At 46.0% G+C, this 26,032-nt stretch overlaps 1 protein-coding gene across 3 annotated transcripts in view; it reads left to right on the top strand.

Annotated features, from left to right (window-relative positions):
* Window positions 1-618: 618 nt before the first annotated feature.
* The window catches only part of LOC122553817 (sushi domain-containing protein 6-like), a 50,626-nt gene continuing 25,212 nt past the window's right edge, over window positions 619-26,032 (top strand). The window contains exons 1-2 of one of the 3 annotated variants that reach the window (XM_043698183.1): window positions 619-873; window positions 8,991-9,136. In XM_043698183.1, coding sequence (XP_043554118.1) covers window positions 9,034-9,136 — 103 coding nt within the window. In that variant the 5' untranslated portion in view covers window positions 619-873; window positions 8,991-9,033. Of the gene's footprint in view, window positions 874-4,496; window positions 4,603-8,990; window positions 9,137-26,032 lie in introns of those variants that run through there. The other 2 variants (XM_043698181.1, XM_043698182.1) reach the window with 2 other exon arrangements.

Genomic DNA, 26,032 nt, shown 5'->3' with positions numbered 1-26,032 from the left:
ATAACTGGGCCACCAGAACAGTACACAGTTCAGTACTCCAAAAGTGGCCTCATCAACTTCCTGGACAACCACAAAATGATGTCCCAATTCCTATACTCAATGGCCTGAGCAATGAAGGCAAAGCATGCTAAACACTTGAGATTATGGCCAGGTTTTCTAATCTTAAGTGATTGGGCGCTGAGGGATAGATACTTGTGGAAAGCCTTTCGAGTAGGGACGCGGGAGCTTTAAAGTCCACCTGAAAGGGCAGGTTTGTCGACTCAAGTGCTAGACATCTCCAGCAGTCCCTCAGCACTGCTCTGGGTGTGTCAGGCTGGAAGATCTGCTCAAGCCCGTGGGGAAGGGGTCGAATCCATGAAGCCAGAAGGCCATTACTGAATCACCAAACAGCAGCACCCGGCTTGTTGGTTCGGAGTTGCAAATACAGCCACCGTGTTCTAAAGTGGAATGCTCTTAAAATACACAGACGACTTCAGTCCTTTTGTGCAAACGTCATCGTTGCAAACTGATGGAAAACGTGCTGGTGATAAACAGGCGAAAAAGACGGAGGATTTGTTCCTTTAAGAATTCGCAAACCCAAAACATGACCGATTTGACCCTGTGTTCTCATTGGTGGAAGCTGTGACGACTGCAGTTGCTGAGAGATGTTTGGAGGAGGAAGTGCGGAGTGGAGGTGCGATTGGATCCACGGTCCCTGCTCAGCTCCACTGGCGGCCGGATACATTTTGGAATTCTGATACACGGCCTTCTGTTCGGATACATTCTGCAATTGGATACACTGGCTCCTTCCCTGGGAAACTCCCCTGTGTCTGCCATGGGATACAGTGTGAATGTCTGTCTGTGCTGCTAACCGGGCGATCGCTTCACTCGGAGGTAAGTTTCAATCCTGTCTTTTCTTTGTCACTTTCAGCTGGGCCTGGCTTTTTTTTTCTTTGGGGGGTTGGGGGTGGGAATGCGGGCTGGTCAATTTCAGGATAGCTAATTCCAACACGATCAGGATTTGCGGGAGGAGGCTGGTCAATTTCAGGATAGTCAATTTCAACACGGTCTGGATTGCGGGGGGGATGGTCAGTTTCAGCTCGGCCTGCTTTTGCGGCGACTGGGCAGTTTCTGGATGATCAAATTTTTGTTTTATTTTAAGCTCGGTTTCAGTTGCAAATTTGCTTGCTGCTGGCTTCTTCCCCCCGGGTCACTGCAACGGTGGTGGGCAGAGCGGTGGAGAGGAGCAAACTGAATTAAAACCAGCTGAGTGTGTCTGAGTAGATTGATCTGAAGAGCTTGTCACTGTTATTGCTGTCAAACCCTCTGGGTGTTTCAGACAAAATACAGCAAAATCAAAACTACACTGAGTGATATCACCCGGGTGAGAGAAAGTTTATTTTAAATATTTCGCAACCAGGGTAATGTTTCGATCCAGATCATAACACACACTTTAACAACCATTTTTAAATGGCGATTGGGTCTGCTCTCAATTTCCCCAATTGCGATCGAATAGGGAGCATCTTTTGTGTGTTTTAAAGGGCTTAGTTACAGGTTAGCTCACAGGATTCAGTATCTCAGGGATATTTAAGATACATTCTCAGGTTGTGGCCTGTCCGCCTACAACTATTACTGTATCTAGTCGCTTTAAGTTTGCCGATTTTTTTTCTTCGATCAAACAAACTGTAACGACAAGACAAAAAACATGACCAGGCCTCGCCTTCTGCTTCATTTGTCTACTGATTAGGCCGGGGGCAAAGTTTGGTGGTTGGGGGGAGGGAGTGGTAAGCGAAATATCGCCCGACCAAACCTGGGGGCTACTTTGACAGCTGTGTGTTTTATCGCCAGAGATGATGAGAGATATTTTTTTCCTTTTGTTTTAAAAAAAAATTCGGCAAACTTGCCTGCTTGCAGCAAAAGTTTTTAGACGAAGCTGACAGCGCCAGAAGAAAGCGAAATGCCTGATAGAGATCACTAAAGCAAAGTATGTACTGTACTCTGCGATAGCACAGGCCCCAGTCAATGCGCCAGCTCTCAAACTGGGTTGGCTGACTGGCTGTCAGTATCTAATACTTTTAAAGGCCATAGGCCAATAATTCTGAGGAAGGAGGGTCACATGAACACCTTCAGGATCCACCCGTTGACAGAACCTACAGCCATTTTCAGGTTTTTTTTAAAAAATCGTGTTGAAATCTCTGATTCAGATCTGCTAAACTGGGTCATTTATTTTTCAACCAAAATAAATCAGCTTTCGAATGGGCTTTGTTCACAATTAGTCAGACAGAAGTCAGGAGGGTAGCAAGTTGTATTTATGCAACACCTTTCACGATTGGCTTCACCACCAAATAATTTTGAGGTCTTTAATGTTGGAAACAGAGCGGCCCATTTGCGCATACTCTGGCAAACGCCAATGTGATGACCAGATAATCTGGGTAAACATTGGTCAAGCACAATAACATGTACAGTCCTGTCCTTTTTGGGATCTCTTGTGTCTCCCTGAGAGGTCAGTAAGGACCATAAACAGACATTGCTGGAGAAAATCAGCAAGCCTGGCAGCATCTGTGGAGAAAAAGCAGTGTTGATGTTTCAGGTCCTGTGACCCTCCTTCAGTAAGGACCTCAAGTTAACTTCACATCTGAAATGTGGCACCTCTGACAATCCAACATTCGCTCAGTACTGCTCAGGGAGAGATAGTGGATTTATGGGCTTAACTTCTTGGGAACGCCACAGTTTTGAGGCAAATGTGCCACCTACAGAGACAAGACTGGAGCCTCTCATTAAACCAGTGGGTGTCTCTGGAATACACTTTGGCAGAATGGGATTGGCAAGTGACACCGAGGTTCTTCTGAATCAGCTCTGTGCAAGTTTTTGAAAGCTGTCATTTAATTTGCCACAAGTCTCGACCATATCGAGGCCGTCACACTGAGCAGAGAATGTGATATCTTGGCTTGGAGGAACTGCTGTATCATTTGAGGAAGAATGACTTTGCGGGTTGTGAGGAAATGGAACTTTATTAATGCTGCAGATCATGAGCACAGAAGCATTCAAAATTATAAAGGGTTAGTACATAGTAATTAGGTGCTTGATGAGCAATCAAGACACGATAAGCCTATGCTGTAAGACTCCATGAGTCTAAAGTAAATGAAAACAGACTCTTTCCAGTGGCTAGTTCAAGAATAAGGGGACGTAGGTATGTAAGATTCAAATCAAGGTGGATAAGGAAATGTAAAAGGGCAGGATTATTGCTAGTGTGGGGTTCAAACGCTAACACAGAAGGTATTGTCAGAATTGTCTATTTTCATGTATTCTCTATTCATTTCATGTATTTTCTATTCATTGCATGAATGCTTTTCACCACAGCTAAATTACTGTTGTCAGTAATGGGAGCCCTAATTGATTTTTTTTTTTCCTCTCAGTTCTGGAAGATTGAAGCCTTTTTCATGCCCGTTTCAATGGAAATCTCTGACCAGTGTCAGTGATAGTGCCCAGCTCTGATCGAGTTGATACTATTAAACACAATGGCTGGTTAGGCCTGCAGCTTTTCTGAACTAGTATTGCTCAGCACTCTACCAAAGGGTGTTCACCCGCTGAGTTAGCTTAGTGGCTGGTTAGCTCTGGCATTCCTAATGCTGGCGTTCTGTGAAATCCGCTGGTCTTTCCAGTGAACTCCTTTATGACAGTAAAGTCTAAATTTTTTCAAAGGGCATCTTGAGAAACCGATGCAGTCACAGCACCTGCTTCCTGTCACCACTTTGTTGGCGTAGTGCGCTTATTTTAAGATCAAATATACCCCGAGACAGTTATAGCATTGGTTAGATGTAGAGTAAAACTTTTATCTGTTCAACACAGACCCATTAAACACTCCATCAAACTTCTGGAACTGCATAGGTTAGACACTAAGTAAAGCACCATCTACAATGTCCCATCTTTTCCAAGCCAGATATGCTGTGAATTCAACACAGTTAACCTGCAACCCGTCCCTAGATGCAAGCACTTTGGCACAAATTTGTGATGAATTAGAATTCTTGTGTCCTAGGGACCAGTATTTCTAATAACAGGGCTCAGACTTTGTGCTTATCCAACTATATGTTCTGGTTCTGCCTCTTTGAACGTTATGCTGTGGGAATCTCACTGAGGAACCCAGCAAAACAAAGCCCAATCTGTGCCTGGATAGACCACATTTAGTCTCCTTATTGGAATTAATCTTACGTTTCATCAGTGGGAGTTTTGATGAAAGTGATTGCAATTCTTGAAAAAAGAAGTTGGATTGTTCATTTTCATAAATTTAACTGGGGATTTTGTTTTTGTTAAATCCGCATTGGGCTATGTCGTGGGAAGCCTCTGAGATTTAGAATGCAGAACAGACTTCGTTTCACTTCAAGTGGTTACTCATACTTTGTGTAGGCTGTACTTATGCCCACATCATGTTTAATTGTGTCTTAATCACCATCCCTCTCTCAGTTCCTGGTTCTTGCATGTCGCAACCTTAATTTTGTGTCTGTGAAATCCTTCTCGGATTTTCGTTGTGTAGAAGCAGCTCTTTGCTGGAAACCATTTTTGGAGCTTTACTGTATCTTTCTTGACCACCTCCCCACCCCGATCTCATGGCAGTATCTGTTGAAAGTAAGTATTTTTAAGTATTGCTTTTCACAATGTCACAATGGTATGCTTTAGTAATAGTCATTATCACTGTTTGAGGGTTGAATATTGGCTAGAGTACCTTGACAGCTTTGCCTGCTGTTTGAGCAATGCTGTGGAATCTCTTCTGCTCACCTGAGAGAACAGTGTGTTTCATTTTAATGTGCTCAATGTACTGTACTGAAGTGTTCAGATGGTAGTTGTCTCTCAGCATGGTCTTTGAACTTATAGCCTTCTGACTCAGTGCTATTGCCTGAACGAAGGTTGGCAAGTTAAGATAAAGAATTGGATGTTTTCACAACACAAAACTTAATTGTTTTAAAATTCATTCCTGGGATGCAGACATCATTAGCGAGGTCAACATGTATTGCCCATCCCTAATTGCCCAGAGGGCAGTTAAGATTCAACCATATTACTGTGGGTCTGGAGTTACATGTCAGCCAGACCAAGTAAGGATGGTAGATTTCTTTACCTAAAGGGCATTTGTATAGCAGATAGGGTTTTTTTTCCTGACAATTGACAATGGTTTCATGGTCACCATCAGACTCTTCTTTTCAGAATTTTACTAAATTCAATTTCCACAATCTGCAGTTATGGGATTTGAACATCAACCAGGGTCGAAATGTGTGGCCCTGGAAAAGTACAGCAGGTTAGGCAGCATTCGAGGAGCAGGAAAATCGAAGTTTCGGGCATAAACCCTTCATCAGGAATGTGTGGGGGTGGGAAGAGGGCCGAGAGATAAATAGGAAGATGGGGCTTGGGGGAAGGTAGCTAGGAAGGTGATAGGTAGATGCAGGTGGGGGGGTGGGGTGGAACGGATAGATGGGAAGGAAGATAGACAGACCTGGGGACAATTCAAGAGGGCAGGGCCAAGTTGGAGGGTTGGATCGGGGATGAGGTGGGGGCGAGGGGAGATGATGATACTGGTGAAGTCAATGCTGAAGCCATGTGGTTGGAGGGTCCCAAGGCGGAAGATGAGGTGTTCTTCCTCCAGTTGTTGCGTGGCTTGGATTTGGCAGAGGAGGAGGAGGAGGCCCTGGAGCTGCATGTCCTTTGCTGAATAGGAGGGGGAGTTGAAATGGTCGGCCACAGGGCTGTGGGGTTGTTGGTTGTGTGTGTCCCAGAGATGTTCCCTGAAACATTCTGCGAGTTGGTGTCCTGCCTCCCCGAGGTAAAGGAGACTACATCGAGAGCAATTAGCTCATTTGATGAGGTATTTGGATGTGCAGGAAAATCTCTACCGGCTGTGGAAAGATCCTTTGGGCCTCCTCCACCGCCACATCCTAGCTACCCGACAACGGGAGGAAGAACGCCTTATCTTCCTCCTTGGGACTCTCCAACCACACAGCATCAATGTTGACTTAACCAGTTTCCTCAACTCCCCAGATCCAACCCTACAACTTGGTACCGCCCTCTTGATCTGTCCTACCTGTCAACCTTCCTTCCCACTAATACACCCTACTCTCCCCTCCTACTTATCTCTCAGCATCTCACCCCACCCCACATTCCTGATCAAGGGCTTATGCCCGAAACATTGATTCTCCTGCTCTTCGGATTCTGCCTGACTGGCTGTGCTTTTCCAGCACCGCGCTTTTTGACTCTGACTCTCCGCCATCTGCAGTCCTCACTTTCTCCACATTAACCTGGGTATGTGGATTAATGGTCGGGTCCTGAGCTTACCACCGATTGGCCCGGGCACAGGAAATCAGGTAGTGTTCCTGTGACTCCCAACAATTGGCAAAGTGTTGTTATATGGGCATTGAGTCATTTTGCAGCCTGGTGTAGATCTGCATTCACTTGCCCTACATTAGCGTGGAACTCAAGTGCCAGTCCGGGCCCTGGAGCCCAGTGTTCAGACACGTGCTGCGTTTCTCCCTAGCCAGAGCTGCTGACTTTAGGCTGAAATGGTAAATTGAAAAATCTTTATAATGCTTTTTGAGGAGTGGGTGGTTCTCAATGGTTTGGCCAATATTACCCTTCAATGACCATTACTAAAAATAGAGAATCTCATAATTCTCACATTGAGAATTGACTATGCTGTAATGTAGGAAGCATGATAGTCAATGTTGTACTTTCTACAATGGAGTCAGTTATAAATGGTGCTGTATAAACTCCGTAATTTCAACGTATCCTCAATTGTTGCTATCACCGTACCAACAGGATCTTTTCAGAGACATAAATACTTTAGTTTTTTTTCATTTTCTGTGGTAATGAATGAGATGTAAGGTTGGTTAACTTTGTTGTTCCTGTCTGTGATCTTGCTGGATTCTAGAATGTAAATACCTGTGAGCTAAGGGACAATAGGGCTATCAGGCCTGGATGATTCATTCCTGGAGACTTTATCACATGGCCTCCTGTCTCCAATCATCCCCAGCCCTGCTTTCCTGCCAAACATTCATCTGAACCGCAGCCTGCTTTCCCATTGGAAGATTGAGCAGACTGTGTGTTAATTTGGCCATTTTTTTTTTTGTTTTACTAATCTTCAATTTTTTTTATAACTTTAAAAAAAAACATTCAAAGGAAGTGAAGTCATTTTTTTTTAAAAGAAAATGACTCCTAATTTTTGCAGCATGAAAAGTTCAGCTTTCACTTTTACAGACTCCAGCACAATTCTGGAGGGTTGGTGATCCTAAGTATGCCCTTCACAAACTCCATTCTAACAGTTATATTCATTCCGCTGTTATGTGAGTTTGTCTCAGAGGGCAGCAATGAATTTGTGGGTGGGGCTATCAACATATAGGAGATAACAGGAAGTGAGTCTTAGACTCTCAGAACAGAGTGAGTCCCTTGTTGCCTCTGCAAAATCACCCACCCTTATCGCAAACAAACAGCCTATGGCCCTTTCTTGATACTTGTAGAGTCCTTCTTAACAACGTCCTATCCTAAACTTTAATTTCTTGTCCCATTATCATCCTTCCTTCTCATTTAATGAGTCTTCCCTTTATAACTATTGTGGACTCGTTCTTTTCCTTCTTTCCCCACCCTCCTAGAAGTCTTTCCCTGCCATATCTTTAGCTTCCAGCTCTCACCAGTTCTGGTGAAATGTCTCAAATTGACATGCTAATTGTTTCTTCCTCCACAGAAGTAGCTGAGCGTTTCCAGCATCTTCTGTTTTTATTCCATCCCCTTCATTCTTCGCAGCATTCAACTGAGTCCCCTACAAAACCAAGTCTTACCCAGCTGTCAGATGTGTCCTTTAGTATTCATAAAATTTAACAATGTCTGTCTAGTTCTCTGTCCTCCTGTTTAAAGGGTTGAGCCGTGCACTTTCATTGGACAAATTCCTTCTGCACGTCTTCCCTCCAAGTAGACTCTGATTTCTGACACAATTTCCATATGCCCTCTTCTCTTTGCCCTCCTTCCATGGCACACTGCATCTGCAACTTCCTCCCCAGCAGAGGTTTAGAGAGGAATTGCAGAGCTTAGGATCTAAGCAGTTGGAGGGACAGTAGCCAGCACTGAGACCAAGGAGATGGGGTGAACAAGAGACCATGAGCACTGGACTGAAGGAGGTTACAGCGGTATGGACGCATGTGTTTGTGGGTGCGTTTGAATGAGAGTACGAACTTTATGTGAAGGTATTTCGGGACTGGGAGCCAAGGAAGGGCACTGAGAGGTAATGGTCAAGTAGGACTTGGTACAGGTACAAATATGGTTTTATATGAGCTCCATCTTATGAAAAGTGAAAGATTCACATTCCCGGCTGACCGGGAATAGATTGAAGTTGTCCAGGCTTGAGAGAACCTTGGAGCTGTGATGTTAATGCAGCTTGCTGCTTTTTTGGTAATTCAGCTGCATGATGTTTGAATAATCATTCACTGTAGCTCCATGAGTCCTGCACAAAGTGACTGTCGAAATCAGTGACTGTGGCTATTTGAGGCAGCTGTAGCTTAGTGGTAGCGCACTCTCGCTGCTGAATCGAGGGAGGCCTGGATTCAGGTGCCACGCCAGGCACTTCAGCATTTAATATAGCTGAGCTACTAAAGCAATTCTGGGCAAGGGTTGCATTGTTTTTTTTTGGAGGTGCTGTCTTTCAACTAAACTGAGGGTCTGTCTACTCTCTCAGGTGGACATTAAGAATCCCAGGCATTATTTTGTGGAAAGACTACAGAGATTTGGCCAATATTTATGACACAAGGAATAAAAGATTTAAAGCAGATCATCTAATCATTGTGTGGCTATATGAAAAGTTTTCTGTCCGCTCATAGGTTGCTGTGTTTTTGGCTTTATAGCAGTGACGACACTTCATGAGTAGTTGATCTGACTTTGGGACATTCCACAGTCTTGGAAAGTTTACATTTTCTTCCTTTTTTTTTGTTTTGAACTTAACTGGTATATTTAAAACTTTTCTGTTTTCTTTCTTCCTGGCGCAGTTTGAAACTTCTGGAGACTCGCCTCAGATAATTGGGCTGAAAAATGTGCAATTTGATGGTGGGGCAGAAGAGCCACAGACCACACCAAGTCACATTGCTTCTGCTGGTCTTCCTCACTTGCATCTCCAAAGGATTAGCATCAACTGGTAAGTCTTCAGATCCCATCATCATTTGGTGCCAAGCAGTCATTTCTGAGTCTCTTCCAATACGTGTGACAGTGGATTGAAAACAGGAATGTGTATTTACATTGTACATTTTATTTGTGTTTTTTCAAGGCAATATCAGACAGGGTTGATGAGGTTAATGCAGTTGATGTGGTGTACCTGGAAAACGTCGTTGGGCCAAACTGGATTCTACAGTTGTCACACGAACCAAATTGGCTTAGCTGACTTTAAGCAACTCTTGTCATCCAGAACATTTTAGGGTTGTTGACGGGGGGAATAATTGTAGGGAACTGTCAGAATGTTTGTTGGCCAATGTGAATCAGTGTTGAGGTGGACTGTGTGTACGGGGTGTGCTTACCTGGGGGATGTAGTGGACTGTGTTGAGGATGTGCCAACCTGCATGGGGGTGGGGGACAGGGCATGTTGAGGTGCACATCCCATTTGAGCACTGTATCGGAGTGCCCTCCTGCCCCACTCAGGGATTTGGCCCGAATGTGAGCGTACGTTGTGGGAGAGGAGGAGGGAGATGCGTGCCCATTAACTGGGGAGTCCCGGGGAGTTGAAGGTGAATGTCAGCACAGGGCTTAAAAAGTCCAAGGGCGGCAAAATCTGAGGTCACACATCAAAACTGGGTCTGCTACCCTTTCAAGAAACAGCAAAATCCGCAGAGCTGCCTCAAGTCCCAACATCTCTTCCTCTTGGAAAGGCCACATGCGGAAACAAATAGCTGGACGAATGCCAAAGTATATCCAGTATCACTTCACTTTTATATTGGCAGAATCTCCCCTCTTGAACACGGTTCCCTCCCAATGCTTTCAATGTTGACTTTTTGTGAGACAAAGAGCCCTACAGATGTACAGCATGGAAACAGACCCTTCAGTCCTACTCGTCCATGCCGACCAGATATCCCCACCCAGCTCACATCCCTCCAAACCCTTCCTATTCCTATACCCATCCAGATGCCTTTTAAATGTTGCAACTGTACTAGCCTCCACCACATCCTCTGGCAGCTGTCTCTTTTATATCTTTCCCCTCTCACCCTAAACCTATGCCCTCTAGTTCTAGACTCCCCGACCCCAGGGAAAAGACTTTGTCTATTTATTCTGTCCATGCCCCTCATGATTTTCTAAACCTCTAAGGTCACCCTCCGACGCTCCAGGGAAAACAGCCTCAGCCTATTCAGCTCTGCCAATGTGTTGTTAGTGTGCTCCAACAACAAATGGCAAAGACCATTTTGACTTTAGGCTGTCTTTGCCACAAGCTCTTCTCCCTGAGGTGACTGGCTACTGTATAAGGAGGCCATGGTTCAGGATATACCTCGGTCTCTCCTTCAGCCTCTGGGCGGGATAACTGTGGCTGGGTGCTCCAGAGGGAGTTGGGATGGCCTGCAGCAGGCTTGGCCATGATGTGGAGGAGCTGGTGTTGGAGTGGTGTGGGCAAAGTTTAAAAATCACATAACCCCAGGTTATAGTCCCACAGGTTAATTTGGAATCATTAGCTTTTAGAACGCTGCTCCTTCGTGAAGTGGTTGTGGGCTGGGGTGTTCCCTGGGTTGGGGGAGTCCAGACCGACAGGGCATAGGTTAAAGGTGAAAGGGGAAAGATTTAAAAGGAGATCTAGGGGTCAACCTTTTCATTCAGAGGGTGGTGTATGTACGGAATGAGCTGCTAGAGGAAGTGGTGGAGGCAGGTACAATTACAACATTTTAAAAGGCATCTGGATGGCTATATGAATCGGAAGGGTTTGGAGGGATATGAGCCAAGAAGAAACTTCTGTGAAGACTCGTTTGCTGTGCACACGGCACCACCGAGTATTTCAGACAGCCCTGTACTCGCTTACACATACCTTCAACCACCAGGCCGTTTTCACAGTTCCGAGGATTGGCAACAGGGGAAGGGGTGTCGACTTGTTAACATTCACCCTCTCCCATCCCCCACGCCCACCAGCAAGCTGCCCTGGCCATGCCAAGATTCCAGCTGCCCTGCCAACCTGGAATTTACTTCAGAGGTTGGGGCCTGATTGCCGTAGCGAGGAGGTGAGTTGCACCATCGATCCCCGTTGTCCTTGCTGGTGTCTTACATTGCTGCCTGTCTTCACACAAACAGTGCATCAGGCCTTCTGTGCGAGGGTTCTGCCTTCTCCCTTGTCATGATGCTTATAGGGCAAACAAGAGGCTTCCGGCTTTTTCTTAATACTTACTGAGCCCAGTGAGTTTGGTAGTAAAGCCGACCTGTCATGCTGGAGTGTCAACTCTGGATGAATGTTTCCTGATCAGCTTCCCCACACTGGTCCCTAACATTCAGCTGACACATCCATTCTTACACCACGCAAGGAAATCAACACATTGGGGCGTGGGGAGGGGGGGTGGCTCCTCATTATTCCATTGGCAGTCATTTTGCCCTGCCATTGACAATACTTTTTATAATTAACAAAGTTAAAAATCACAACACCAGGTTATAGTCCAACAGGCTTTCAGAGCACTGCACCTTCATCAGGTGATTGTGGAGAAAAAGACCATAAGACACAGAATTTATAGCACAAGGTTTCAGTGTCAGATTGTAATTAACAAATCCTCTCTTACAAAATGCCCGTTCTACACTGCTCATGAGCGCCCAGGGAATTAATTTGCCTTCCTGGATAGTTGGCAGCCTCAGGAAAGTGTTTATTGTTCCACATACTTTCATTATAGTTTGAGAGCGATTTGGTTTTTACTGGCTTGTAGTTGGTGCTGCATCAGTTAACCCTTGCTGGGCAAATATCCAACTGGGAAAAGAGTTTGGTGTGAGAGGAGCTCTGGATCAAGCTGAGAAAATACTCCGTGCAACATCTACTGTAGGCAGTGGTCGGAGAGTGTTTACAAATAAATCAAAGACGAGCATTAGGCACCTTTTGCAACCTTATGACACTGTGTGAAGTGCGGGACGACAAATGGAATGCATTTCAAATGCTATCACTGTTGTGATGTCGGAAAAAAGTAGCGGCCAATTTTGGCACAGCAAGCTCCCACAAATGGTGGTAACCGCACGATGATTCGGTGTTTTATTTTCTTTTCTTTACACTGTTTGTTTTTTTTGTTTTTTTTAAACCCCCACACTACCGTCTAACTGCGGTAGTGCTTAGTTATGATTCAGTGTTGGTGAATTTGGCCAAGGTTCCATTGGTCTTGTACAAAATAGCACTGTGGTCTGAAAGGGCAGGCTGTGTTTAAACAGCTCTCCTAAATGACAACCTGCACAACTCCCTGAGCACTGCACCGGGCGTGTTAGCAAGGATCAGGTGCTTAAATTCCTGGAGTGGGCTAAATCCACTACCTGGCACCAATTGTTACTGCAACGTGGCAGTAGCACAAACTGAGGCACTTGGCCACTTGAAGCACGTTGTGCATTCCCGATTGAGAAAACGGGAACTCTAAAGGGACATGCAGGTACCTCTGCCGAGAGTTGTACCCTCTCTCAAATGTGACAATGGCTTCCCGTTGACCAAATGAGTCAATAATTAGAATGAATTTTTCTACTCCTTGATTAAGTGAACCAATATTTTCTATGTTTACTACCTATTGATTGGCAAATGCTTTTTTGTCATTCAGTTTGCAGAATCATTGCGTACGTTTTATTTGGGGCGTTCTGCCTTTGAGTTGAATTCTGAGCCCTGCCCTTGGTAAATGCTACCCGTGTTGTACAAGGTGGAAGATTGTTGTACCTCTATTTTAGTTTTATTTTCATTTTGATTGGAGATAGGTAATCTCACTGCAAAACACTAAATGGAGTTTGGCTCTGATAAAACTGCAGGGCCAGGCAACACCAACATAAGTGAGAAGAGAAAGGAAGGTTCGAGAATGATGGAGTTGTTAAAAAGCCTCACTGTGCAAGGTGTTGAAAGCTGATGAATCGGGTTGTAAAATCTACCTGATGAACGTCTGAATGAAGTGACAGTGTGTATCATGTGACCCAGTGCCCTTTTCCTGTTGAGGTTATTTTCTATGTCTACTGCGCAGTCTTTGGTGCAGACATTTACAGATTTGTTTCAAACAGTTGAACCATATAGCACTGAGGGAGGCCTGTCAGCCCACTTTCCCCTTGTTCCATCTGCTGTTCTCCTGGAACTGTCCAAACCTCTCCTTTTTCAAATATATATCAAGCCCCCTTTTTTTTTTCAAATATTACTCTTGAATGTGCATCCACTACTCTTTTAGGCAGTGCAATCCAAATTATTATAACTTATTGTTAAATGTAACCTTTCTTTCTCCTTTGCCAATTATCTTAAATGTGTTTCCTCTGGTTGCAAATCATCTTGCCATTGGAAATGAATCATAGAATCCCTACAGTGTGGAAGGAGGCTACTCAGTCCATACAAGCCTTCCATAGAGTATCCCGCCCAAACCCAACCCCCCTACATCCTGCATTTCCCATGGTCAATCCACCTAATCTGCACATCTTTGGAGTGCGGAAAGAAAGGGGAGCATCTGGAGAAAACCCACGCAGACATGGGGAGAATGTGCTAACTCCACACAGACATCAGCCTGAGCCTGGAAACGAACCCAGGTCCTTGGTATTCCGAGGCAGCAGTGCTAACCACTGAGCCACCGTGTCGGTGCTAGTTTCTCTATATCGACTCCTGCAAAACTCCTTACAATTTGAACACTTCTGTTCAGTCTCCCATGTCCTCCACTGGTCCAAGGAGAACAATCCCAGCTGCTCCAGTCTCTCCACATGACAGAGCAGCACAGAGTAAAACAAATCGAGTTTCCTGAATACATTTTAAATTCCAGGAAAACAAAACCTCATTGAGTAGTTAGCAACCATTGTGTTTGTCAAGGTCTGCATGCCTGTCATTCTTTAATAAGGCTGGAGCATAAAGTTTCCTGTCCCTGACATTTTTGGGAAAAAAAAAAGCAACAATCTCTTTGGATTACCAAAATGGAATACTTGTAACCTTGTCTCTGCTACTTCAACTGTATGGCTCTGAGACCCTCATCCAGGCTTTTGTTGCCTCTTGACTTGACTTTTCCAATGCATTGGAAATTGACATCTCCTTTTGTCCCTAAATCAGAAGTCAGTTGATCTCACTTACCTTGATCCTAACTGAATGAGCCCTCTTTGCTCACCCATCTACTGCTCTGTCGCTAACTCCCTTTTGGAATGTTCATTCACTTCTTCAAACATCTCTGCCTGATGTTATCCCTATGTCTACAGCTCGACAATCCTTCTGACATTTCTGTGGTCCTCCAAATCTGGCATTTCTTTGCACGGCCAGTTTTCCCTCGCCCTGCAATTGGTAGTCAGCACTTCAGCAACCTTCACTCCCAGCTTTGACATTTCACACCCCCTTTCCTCCCCAATCGTGCTCTCTCACACTCACACTCTCACTCACACCCTACAGTGTGGAAACAGGCCCTTCGGTCCAACAAGGCCACACTGACCCTCTGAAGAGTAACCCACCCAGATGCATTCCTCTATCCTATTATCCTATATTTACCCCTGACTAATGCACCTAACCTACACATCCCTGAACACCTATGACCAATTCACCTAACCTGCACATCTTCGATTTGTGGGAGGAAACCGGAGCACCCAGAGGAAACCCACACAGACACTGGGAGGATGTGCAAACTCCACACAGACATTTGCCCGAAGCTGGAATCGAACCCGGGCCCCTGGACTGAGACAGCAGTGCTAACCACTGAGTCACCATGTCGCCCTCTCTTGCTTGTCTCTGCCTCTGCCTCTACTCTTAGGAAGGCACTCTGTTTTTGTTTGAAAGGCTTGGACTTTGACATAGTGTCTGACCGTCTCTCCTTTTGTGATTTAGTGTCAAATGTTTACCTTGACCTGTGAAGCAGCTTGGGCTGTTTTGCTATGTTTTAAAGGGTGCTTGATTAAATGCAGATTGTTGATGAAAGAGAGAACGGAACTGCCCGATGATAAAATGGGGTGAGTGGGAGTGGAGATAGAATCTGTGCAATGTTTGGGCCTTTTGAGAAATTACAGGTGTCTGCAATGTTTTTCAAAAGTCATCGGGTTGGGTGTTGGCAGGAAACTGTGGTCCTTCACTAACACATCATAGTTCCACCATAGAACACACCAGATGGCTTCCTTCTTTAGAGACCACAATTTCCCTTCCCACGTGGTTAAAGATGCCCTCCGACGCATCTCGTCCACATCCTGCACCTCCGCCCTCAGACCCCACCCCTCCGACCGTAACAAGGACAGAACTCCCCTGGTGCTCACCTTCCATCCTACAAACCTCCGCATAAACCAAATCATCCGCCAACATTTCCGCCACCTCCAAACAGACCCCACCACCAGGGATATATTTCCCTCCCCACCCCTTTCCGCCTTCCGCAAAGACCGTTCCCTCCGTGACTACCTGGTCAGGTCCACGCCTCCCTACAACCCACCCTCCCGTCCTGGCACCTTCCCCTGCCACCGCAGGAAGTGCAAAACTTGCGCCCAAACCACTCCCCTCACCTCCAAGGCCTCAAGGGATCCTTCCACATCCATCAGAAATTTACCTGCACCTCTCCCAATGTCATCTGGGAGAGGTGCAGGTAAACAGGAGAGACAGGATGCCTTCTTGCGGATTGTTTCAGAGAACATTTCTGGGATACCCATCAACCCCATTGCACCGTGACTGAACACTTCAACTCCCCTTCCCACTCCGTCAAGGACATGCTGGTCCTGGGCCTCTTCCACCGCCAAATCCTTATCACCCGACAACTGGAGGAGGAACCTCTCATATTCTGCCTTGGGACCCTGACCTTCATCTCCTCCCCCACTCACCTATTGTACTCTATGCCACTTTCTCCCCACCCCCACCCTCCTCTAGCTTATCTCTCCACGCTTCAGGCTCTCTGCCTTTATTCCTGATGAAGGGCTTTTGCCCGAAATGTCGATTTTTGCTGCTCGTCGGATGCTGCCTGAATTGCTGTGCTCTTCCAGCACCACTGATCCAGAACACATCAATATAGTCCATTTGAGGCATGCAAATATCCAACTGGGGCCTTGTTTTTTAATCTGTGTTGTTCCAGATGAGGATGTGGTGATGGTACAGACAATATGAACAGCTAATGCATGAGTGGAAAAAGATGATCTTTTAAGAAGTTAATGCAGTGTTGGGAGCATTCTGTCTGCAGTGTTTCTTAACCACATTGTAAGAGCAGCTGTGGCTGGGCCATAAATATTGCACACAACCCAAGAAAGAATTGCAGAAAATCGCTACCATGGTGACGAAAATCCAAGTCCATTCTGGCTTCACTTCACGCAAGGCCTTGTTTGTAATTAGAGTTTAATCCCCTCACTGCGTGGAGACACTGAGCTGACTGTCAGAGGATCATTCCAGGGAAGTCAGATAAACATGAAACAGAAAGGAACACCAAGGTTCGGTGTGTGTGAGGACCCTTGAGTGCGACAGAAGAGCCAGATTTAGCTGATTTGACCTCAATGGCCTGTAAATTCTAAGTAATTCAATTTAAAGGTAATGTAGCTACACTATTCCCCCCAGCCACTCTATGGTGATGAGTTTCCACATTCTAACAAGTCTGTGTGAATGCGTTTCTCCTGAGTTCCTCCTTGGGATTCATCAATGACTAACTTTAGATCTACAGCCTCAAATTCAGGATTTTCCCACAGTTGGAAACGTCTTCCACACATTTCCTTCCCCCGCCCCCGATTTGATCTCTTTTAAACATTGCTGCTGAGTCACTGCTCCCTCATTTATCTTCCCAGACAGTTCCATCATTGCTGATCACAACATCCTCCCTCTAATTGCACTCTCCTTGTAAATCCTTCTTCCACTGCCTGTACATCCTTACTGTAGCCATAAATCTCAGAGCTATGTGCCTTTGTGAGTGATTTTTATGAATGGTGGTCATTCCTTCGTTGAAATAGGCTCTCAAATTTAAAGTTTCCTTCCTAATTCCTCTTTGATTCACCACTCTTAACCTTCTGGCCAGTTATAGAATCCTTCAGTACCGAAACACACCCTTCAGTCCAACTTGTCCATGCTGACCAGATATCCCCAATCAACCTGGTCCCATTGGCCAGCATTTGACCCATATCCCTTGAAACCCTTCCTATCGATGTGCCCATCCAGATGCCTTTTAAATGTTGTGATTGTACCAGCCTCCATCATTTCCTCTGGCAGCCTCATTCCATTCATGCACCACCCTCTGCATAAAGAAGTTTCCCCTTAGACCACTTTCAACTCTTTCTTCTTTCACCTTAAACCTATGCGTTCTAGTTTTGGACTCTCCCACTCTGGGGAAAACACCTTGGCCAATCACCCTATCCATGCCCCTCATGATTTTATAAAACTTTATAAGATCTCTTCTCAACGTCTGACGCCCCAGGGAAAACAGCCCCAGCCTATTCAACCTCTTCCCTATAGCTCAAATGCTCCAACCCTGGCCACATCCTTTGTAAATCTTTTCTGAACCCTTTCACAATATTTTTCCTACAGCAAAGAGACCAGAATTGCACATAGTATTCTAAAAGTGGCCTAACTAATGTCCTGCACAGCCACATGACCTCCCAACTCCTGTACTCCATTCACTGACCAATAACTCCATAGGACCGAGGAGAAGAAATAGTTGTTGATTCCTGATAAAGGGCCTTTGCCTGAAACATTGACTGTCCTGCTCCTCGGATGCTGCCTGACCTGCTGTGCTTTTCCAGTACCAAACTCTCAACACTAGTTTGTGTTGTCAGATTTGTACCTGACTCTGTTCCTGGGAAGTGCTCAGTATGTTTTACTGGTGGATAGACACGTCAAGAGAGAAAAGCTTTTTTGATCCAATCAACAAAGGGTGGCTCAGTGGTTCACACTGCTGCCTCAGTGCCAGGGACCTGGGTTCGATTCCAGCCTTGGATGACTCATCTGCATGGGTTTCCTCCAGATACTCTGGTTTCCTCCCACAGTCCAAAGATGTGCAGGTCAGGTGAATTGGCCATGCTAAATTGCCCATAGTGTTCAGGGATGTGTAAGTTAGGTGCATTAGTTAGGGGTAAATGTAGAGTAATAGGGCAGGGGAAATGGGTGTGGGTGGGAGGCTCTTTGGAAGGTTGATGTGGACTTGTTGGGCCAAATAGCCCATTTCCACAGTGTAAAGAATTCGATGATAACCGAGCACAGTTTTTGCTCTGATGAATTTTGTTCATTCAATTGGCCACAAAAGTACTCTGTCTGTCTGTCTGTAAGTAGGCCGAAACCATCCATTTGATGCTGTTTTTAACATGAGATGATGTTGACACCTAGTCTGAGACAGAGAGTGGCTAAACCAGTTTGCTACAAAAACCTGTGGGTTTTTTTTTGTTGTTGCTGAGTTTCTTTTGAATAGTATTGTGTGCTGTTTTCTTTCTAGTTTTTGTTTGCTTTCATATATCTGACGAATTGTTGCCACATGACTCACTCGAGTGATCAGCTTTCACTCACCCACAATCCTCTGAAGAGAATCAAAGGGATGGTCATCTGTGACTGGCCTCAGACAGTGCTCTGTACTCCATTTGATCGACATATACACTTGCTGCTGCAGGTCAAGGGTCACCAAATGACAACCATAGGGGGTCTGGTCACATTGTCGAGCCCAGCCCTCGTGTCCCCAGTTGTTAAACGACTGGCACAGAATGATCCATTGTCAGAGAGCCTGCAGCTAATAAGGTTACAGATATATAAAGCTGAGGTGACGGTGGCTGAGGTTCCAAGTCACTGCGTTGTTTTTGTACAGATGGTGTGAGATGAGTCTTTCCCACTGTCTGATGGGGTGTTAACTGCAATGTGTTGCTGTGCATGAATCTTTTTAAGGCAGATTAATGTGGAAAGGAAAATGGTTTCAGACTAGTGCAAAATCAGTTTGCAGTCAGGACTGAACATGTTTTAAAAGACAATATATACACAGTTTTTGATGAGGTAGAAAACCTCTATCTGACATGTTGTCTTTGTATGAGCATGTTTGTCTGTGCCTGTCTCTCCTCTCCGTGTGTGTGTGTGTGTCTCTTTTGCCTCTGTCTGTTTTAATGCTGTTAGAACCCCTCTCTGTCGCAAGGGATTGGACAGGCTTAACACAAAATAAAGAGATTTTTACACACACACACACACCCCTGCTCAACACTTTTCCCAGATTGACGAAATAGTTTGGCCCTGGTTTGTGGTCTGGGGCAACCCTCAGCCAGGGGCCTGTCGGTGCAGAATTTGGAACAGTCCCTTCAGACCAACTGGCTGCAGAATTCAGGAACAGCCCACATCTTGAACTTCTCAAGGAAGTTGCAAATAAAATAGGGGGAAGTCGCTGGGACTCGGTTTACGGGAATCGGGATTGTGAAATCGATGTCGGCAAAGAATGCTGAAGAAGGCAGTGCGACCAGCTTCAATAAGGAGCTGTGTGTTTCTGGAGAGAACTTGAAAGGCAGTGGGCAGGATCGGTGATGTTCCAGACCAGATGCTGGCTCACCTCTGCGGTGATCTGCTGTCTAACGGACGCTGCTGAATTTTTCTGTCTGGTCATTCTTTTGCGGGATAGAGTCCCTACAGCGTGGAAGCAGGGCCATTCGGCCCATCGAGTCCACGCCGACTCTCCGAAGACCCATCCGGCCTACACAATCCCTGGACACGATGGCCAATTTAGCATAGCCAGTTCACCCAACCTGCACAACATCAGTGGTGTACCGTGGTGTACAGGGCCTCGAACATTAACTACATGGTAGGAGTGTAAAGGTAGAAATAATGGGAGCTTATTAGATAAGTATGGTGAGAATCATGGAATATTAATCTGCATAATTGACTGGAAAAATCAGATGGGCAAAGTGAGCCAAGATGAAGAGTTTATGGAATATTTTCGGGATAGTTTCTTGGTGTGAGTGCAATCAGATTTTGACAAACATCCTGTATTGCCCTTGAACCGAGTTCAAGATTTCCTCCCCTGAAGGACACTTGTGAGCCAGTTGGGCTTTTCCGACACTCGGTCTGTAGAATGAGTTAGTTGGGTTTGAAATCCTGCCTACCAGCGTGGTCGGCTTTGAACCCATGTGTCAAAATGTCTACCCACTCCTTGCATTGTGAGCCCGGTGGCATTACCACTACCACCACAGCCTCCCCATCCACTCATCTGGGCTAAACTCCAAGCAGGACACCTTTGGGTTGGAACATAGAAGAATCATAGAATCCCTACAGTGTGGAATTAGGCCTTTCGGCCCAACAAGTCCACACTGACCCTCCGAAGAGTAACCCACCCAGACCCATTCCCCTATGTTTACCCCTGACTAATGCACATCACCTACACATCCTTGAACACGGGCAATTTAGCACGGCCAATTCACCTGACCTGCACATTTTCGGACTGTAGGAGGATACCAGAGCACCTGGTGGAAACCCACACAGACATGAGGAGAATGTGCAAACTCTACACACAGTCGCCCAAGGCTGGAATCGAACCCACGTCCCTGGCACTGTGAGGCAGCAGTGCTAACCACTGAGCCACCATGCCACCCTTAACAGGGAAAGGGGACGTGGAACCCACCTGCCTCAGCTATAGGCTGCTGTTCTAATGGGCTCTGGATGACGAGGGCCCCTGTGGTCGGACAGCTTGCAAAGGCAGAGTGCACCTCCAGTTGAGGGGGGGGGGGGGGGGGGTGATGGGGGGGGGGGGGGGGGGGGGGGTGATGGATCTTATTAATTATGAAGGGAGTGGATGTTTTAGAAGCAGGGAGGTTGTTTCCATGGATGGGTGAAATTAGAACGGGGAGGAGAGGTGGCCTCAGAAATAAGGGGGCAACAGATTTGGGAGTGAGCGGAGGAGGACCATCTTCCTCCAAAGGGTTGTGACGATGTGGAATTTCCAGCCCAGTTGAGGCTACCTCGCTGAATGTCTTTAAGGCAAAGATAGATTTTTGAACAGTAAAGGAATTAAGGGATATGGGTGAGAGGGCGGGTAGGTGGAGCTGAGGCTATAAAAAGATCAGCCATGATCTTCTTGACTGGTAGAGCAGGCTTGATGGGCCGAAAGGCCTACTCCTGCTCATAGTTCTTCTATAGCCGAGCAGAGACAGGGGAGTGAGAATACTATTTAAATGTGTTTGACTTGAAAACTTAATTCTCCGAACAAAATGCTGATGGTGTTGAATATTTCTCCCCCAAGAAATGGACTCTGAGTGTCAGGCATTAGATTGAGGCCCTGGTCAGCATCCAAGATTTCAGGTGCCTCAATATGAAGAATAGCAGGAAAGGTCTTGTTCATGTCCTAACCAACATTTATCCCTCAATCAGCATCATTAGAACAGATCTCCTTATCGTGATCCGGTTGCTGACTGTGCGCACAACAAGCTCTGAGTTTCCTGCATTACAACAGTGACGACACCTCTAAAGTGCCTTGGGCTGTCATGAGGCAGGGAGTGGGTGGCTGTTGTTAGGGAGCTGTTGCTTAGAAACTGGTTTCTCTGTCTGCGAGATTTTCAATGAAAGGTGGAGGAGGGGACTGGGAAACACTGAGGCCGTGGGGATAAGGTGGAGGGAGTTGGGTCTGGGTGGGGTGCTATTCGGAGGGTTGGCGCATACTAGATAGACTGAATGGCCTCTTTCTGCACCGTAGAGATCCTATAATCAGCTGAAGGGGCATCAGTGATATCCAATACACAGGCCTAGGCCGTCTCCATCCTCGTGACTGTGGTACATTGCCCGGAATTGAAGCTGCTCAGAAATGCAGTGGGCTTGAGGGAAACTGACCCACTCCCATTGCTTTGTGTGTGTGTGTGTGTGTAGGCACTGGGCCATGGAGGGGATCCTAGTACCTGCTGTCTGTCCCTTTTCAGATGCCCATTGAGTGGGGGCATGTGCCTGTTGGCACTGTAGGGACTGGTGGGCACAGTGGAGCTGGGCTCCCTCATTACCCCAATGTGATAGTTTGAGTTAATATTTTTGTGATTTTCTGACACAGCTCTATAAGTTTCCATTGGCTGTTCTGATCTGGCTAGTGTCCCATCAGGGACTGTCTAACCCATTGAAGTTCTCTCTTAAAAAGAGTAGAAAGGTCGAGAAGGGGTGTTTCTCATCATGGAATGTTGCTCGTGACGTGGGCAGTGTTCCTGTCAGTGTTTGTACGTTAAGAGCCGGCCATGACCGAGCCCTGTTTCCATCAGGAAAGAGACAGCTGGATCCTGAGGAAATGAGCTCATCTGTCTATGTGGGCAAGCAGCAACCCAGCATCTATGTGTGTGGGAGAGAGAGGGGACTGTGTGTACGTGTGTGTGTGTGTGTGTGTACGTGTATGTGTGTGTGTATACGTACGTGTACGTGTGGACGGTGAGTGTGACAACATCACAACCTTCTCCTGTCTTGTTGATTTCCAATGACCCCATACACTGCTGTACAGGGGAGGCTGGAACTGAGGAAGTCAGGATACTGCCGAGAAGCACCGTTGACTGGATGGGAACTAAATACATATCACTGTACTTTGGTTCTATCTGTCTGTCTCTTCCCCACCCCCCATCTCTGTACCCCTATCTCTCTGTCTGTCTCTGTCTCTCTTCCCACCCCCCACCCACCTACTTTCCGCATCTCTCTATCTGTATCTCTCTCTCTCTCCCCTTCCCTCTCTGTCTCTGTCTCTCTCCCCTTCCCTTCCCTCCTTTTCTCCCCACCCCCGCCTCTCTCCCTCTTTCCCAACCCCCGCCTATCTCTTTTTTCTCCCGCCCCATACCTACCTCCCATCAGAGGCAGTGCTGTGCAGCACTGACCTTCCTTTTGGGCTGAGGCCAGTGGATGAAGGGAGTGCCTACAGCAAAAGAACAAACCCATTCCCAGCCTCCCACACACGGGTGGAAAAAAAAGAGAAACTGAACTAAACAGCTAGGATAAATGTCAGCGGTGATGTTTTTGGTGGGTGCCTGGTCAGCGGTGATGTTTTTGGTGGGTGCCTGGTCAGCGGTGATGTTTTTGGTGGGTGCCTGGTCATTGATCACAGTATCCTCAGCAGCTGCCTGACTTGCTGAGTATTTCCAGAACACTTTGGTTTATTGGTGTCCGCAGGATAGCCGAATGAAACAGACTGGGTGTGATCCCCAGGCAACGAGAGAGAGAGAGAGAGAGAATCAAGCAGCATTTTATATTGTTCACAAACATGACGCAAACATATTTGATTGAACAAAACAACGTAGGGCCACACCCCCTGACCCAAGGACACTGCTTCCGACAGTTACTGAAGCACAAACAGCAACTGCTGGAGAAATTCAGTAGGTCTGGCAGCATCTGTGGAGAGAAAGCAAACAGTTAAGCTTTCGGGTCCAGTGTGCTGCTTTCAGCGTGCCAATGGCATTGTGGATCTGAGACATCATTACACAGATTCCTATTGACCAGTCCCACCTGTTGATACACATGCTTTGGTCAAGGTACCTGTGCAGTAACTCCCCCCACCCCCCTCCCTCCTCTTGCTGGGCCCTAAAACACACATCCCCTTTATTGTGGCATTTATAGACTGACACAAACAATTAGTGAGAACACAGAACAGTACAACACAGGAACAGGCCCTTCAGCCCAATATGTCTCTGCCAATAATGATGCCATTCTCAATTAATCCCATCTACCAGCACATGGCCCCTATCCCTGTATTCCTTACCTGCTCACATGTCTGTCTAAATGCCTCTTAAATGTTGCTATTGTACCTGTTTCTACTGCTTCACCTGGCAGTACGCTCCGAGCACCTACCACCTTCTGAGCAAAAAGAACACTTGCCTCGCACATCTCCTTAAAATTGTCCCCCTTCTCACCTTAAACCTATGCTACCCCGTATTCGACATGTCCACTTTATCTATGGTTCTCTCAAATTTATATACTTCTATTAGGTTGCCCCTCGGCCTATGTTTTCACTAGAGTGTCAATCTAAATTTGTCCAACCTCCCCTTGTAGTTTTTTTTTGCACCCTCCAATGTCTCCATATCCTTCCTGTAATGTGGCAACCGGAACTGCACACAATGCTCCAAATGTGGTCTAGCTAAAGTCTTGTACAGCTGCCAATTTTTATACTCAATGCTACAACCAATGAAGACAAGCATGCTGTATGCCGCCTTTACCATCTTATCTACTTGGAAGCAATTCTTCATGGATTAATCGACTGATTACCTCCTCATTGCTGAGTATAATGTGGATATTGTCATGACTACAAGGCCTGCAAGTCAAGGACCTGTAGGTTGATGTATAGTTTGTGATGCTCCCTTTTTAACTTGTAATGATTTATGTTAAAGCAGATTATGTTAAAGCATCTGCAGTCCTCACTTTCTCCCCGTTAAAGCAGATCAATCAAGCTTTCCAACTACACTTGAGAGCAGGTACAGGCATGATGGGCCAACTGGCCTCCTTCAGCACTTTTTGAAATGCTACAATTTATACTTGTATACCTACCACAGCGGTTCAAGAAGGCCACCACCTTCTCGAGGGCAACTAGGGACGGGCAATAAGTGATGCCTACATCCTGTGAATAATTCCCATAAAAGACCTGAACCTAGTGGGCCCCTAGAGGCCAGGGCCTCAGTTACTGGGTCCAGCTGTTTGCCCCCTCACTGTCCTAGGCCTTGTTGCTATGTCCCCAGGATGATCCAGCTTCCAGGATTTAAGGGTTATTGGCAGGATTAAGAAGCCATATAGAGGAATCCAAGCTGAAGTCCAGGACACTGCACCGGGAATGAGGGATTTTGTTTCTGGGCAGGGCTGCCAACTCTGGCCTGAGATATTCCAGGAGCTATCAGAGGAGGACATGTAGTAGAAAGCTCGTGGAGCATGAGTGAATGAAACAAGAGAAAGGGGGGGGTTAGAAATGTTAAGGTATATTCGGGGTAGGGAGGGAGCATTACCAGCACGGACCCACTGAGCTGAATGATTTTCACCTAACGCTGTGTGAGAGGGAATGGTAAACCCATCTCCACTAAATTCCAACCAGGAGTCTGAACTGTCCCTCTCCCGGTTGTTATTCTTCAGGAACGGAAATCTACAGTGCATCCCAGCCTGCCTGGTTCAATCCCAGCCCATCTTGCTGTGAAAGAGTTAAAACTGAGGAATGACAATATCCCACGAACGCAAGCAGGCGAACAGCTTTCAATCACAAAGGAATAAGGCTGACCATCTCCCTTGTCGTCTTAGTCATGCAGCACTGGAATATTTCTGAAAATAAAGCACAATTTATCAAAGCTTTTCTGGCTCGGACTCACCAGGACAATTCGCAAGAATACCAATCTCAAGGAAAATCAAGATTTATACTGTATAAGAGGAAAGGGAGTTGCCATGGAGGATAGAGCGGTTAATGATTATTGGCAGTTAATTTCCAAGCTTTGTTTAAATTTAACCTAAGCAACTTAACTTTCATTGTACCGTGACATGGCGCAGCAAATATTTGTCACCTATTTTGTTGAGTTAAAGGTTTAAACGTGTCCTGTATATCTTTCTATCTGTAAATAAGGGGGCCCTATGTATTAATGTATATGTAAGCATACTACACTGTGAGCGTGACTGATGATGGTAAACTGGGATGGGCGCATGAATCTTCACATTCACCTTTGACTTTTTAACATCAATATTCTGTGATTGTCCTGATGAGCGTAAGATGATAAGTTTCGACAAAGTATTTTTATTCCTAGGAATACTCAACAATATCTATCATAGTAGTACATAGTAGCTCTCCAGCAATAGTTTGCCTTATTAGGGTGACAGCTGCCTCGCCCTCTCTCTGTCTGTCTCTCTCTCTGTCTGTCTCTCTCTCTGTCTGTCCCTGTCTGTCTCTCTCTCTCTCTCTCTGTGTCTTCTTTCCTCTGTCTGTCACACTCACTCACTGTCTGTGTGTGTCTCTCTCTCACACTCTCTCACACTCTCTCACACTCTCTCACACTCTCTCACACTCTCTCACTC

This window comes from Chiloscyllium plagiosum, chromosome 10 (assembly GCF_004010195.1).
Source record: "Chiloscyllium plagiosum isolate BGI_BamShark_2017 chromosome 10, ASM401019v2, whole genome shotgun sequence".
NCBI lineage: Eukaryota > Metazoa > Chordata > Chondrichthyes > Orectolobiformes > Hemiscylliidae > Chiloscyllium > Chiloscyllium plagiosum.
The sequence above is the reverse complement of the archived record's forward strand: the minus strand, read 5'-3'. Positions and strand labels throughout refer to the sequence as shown.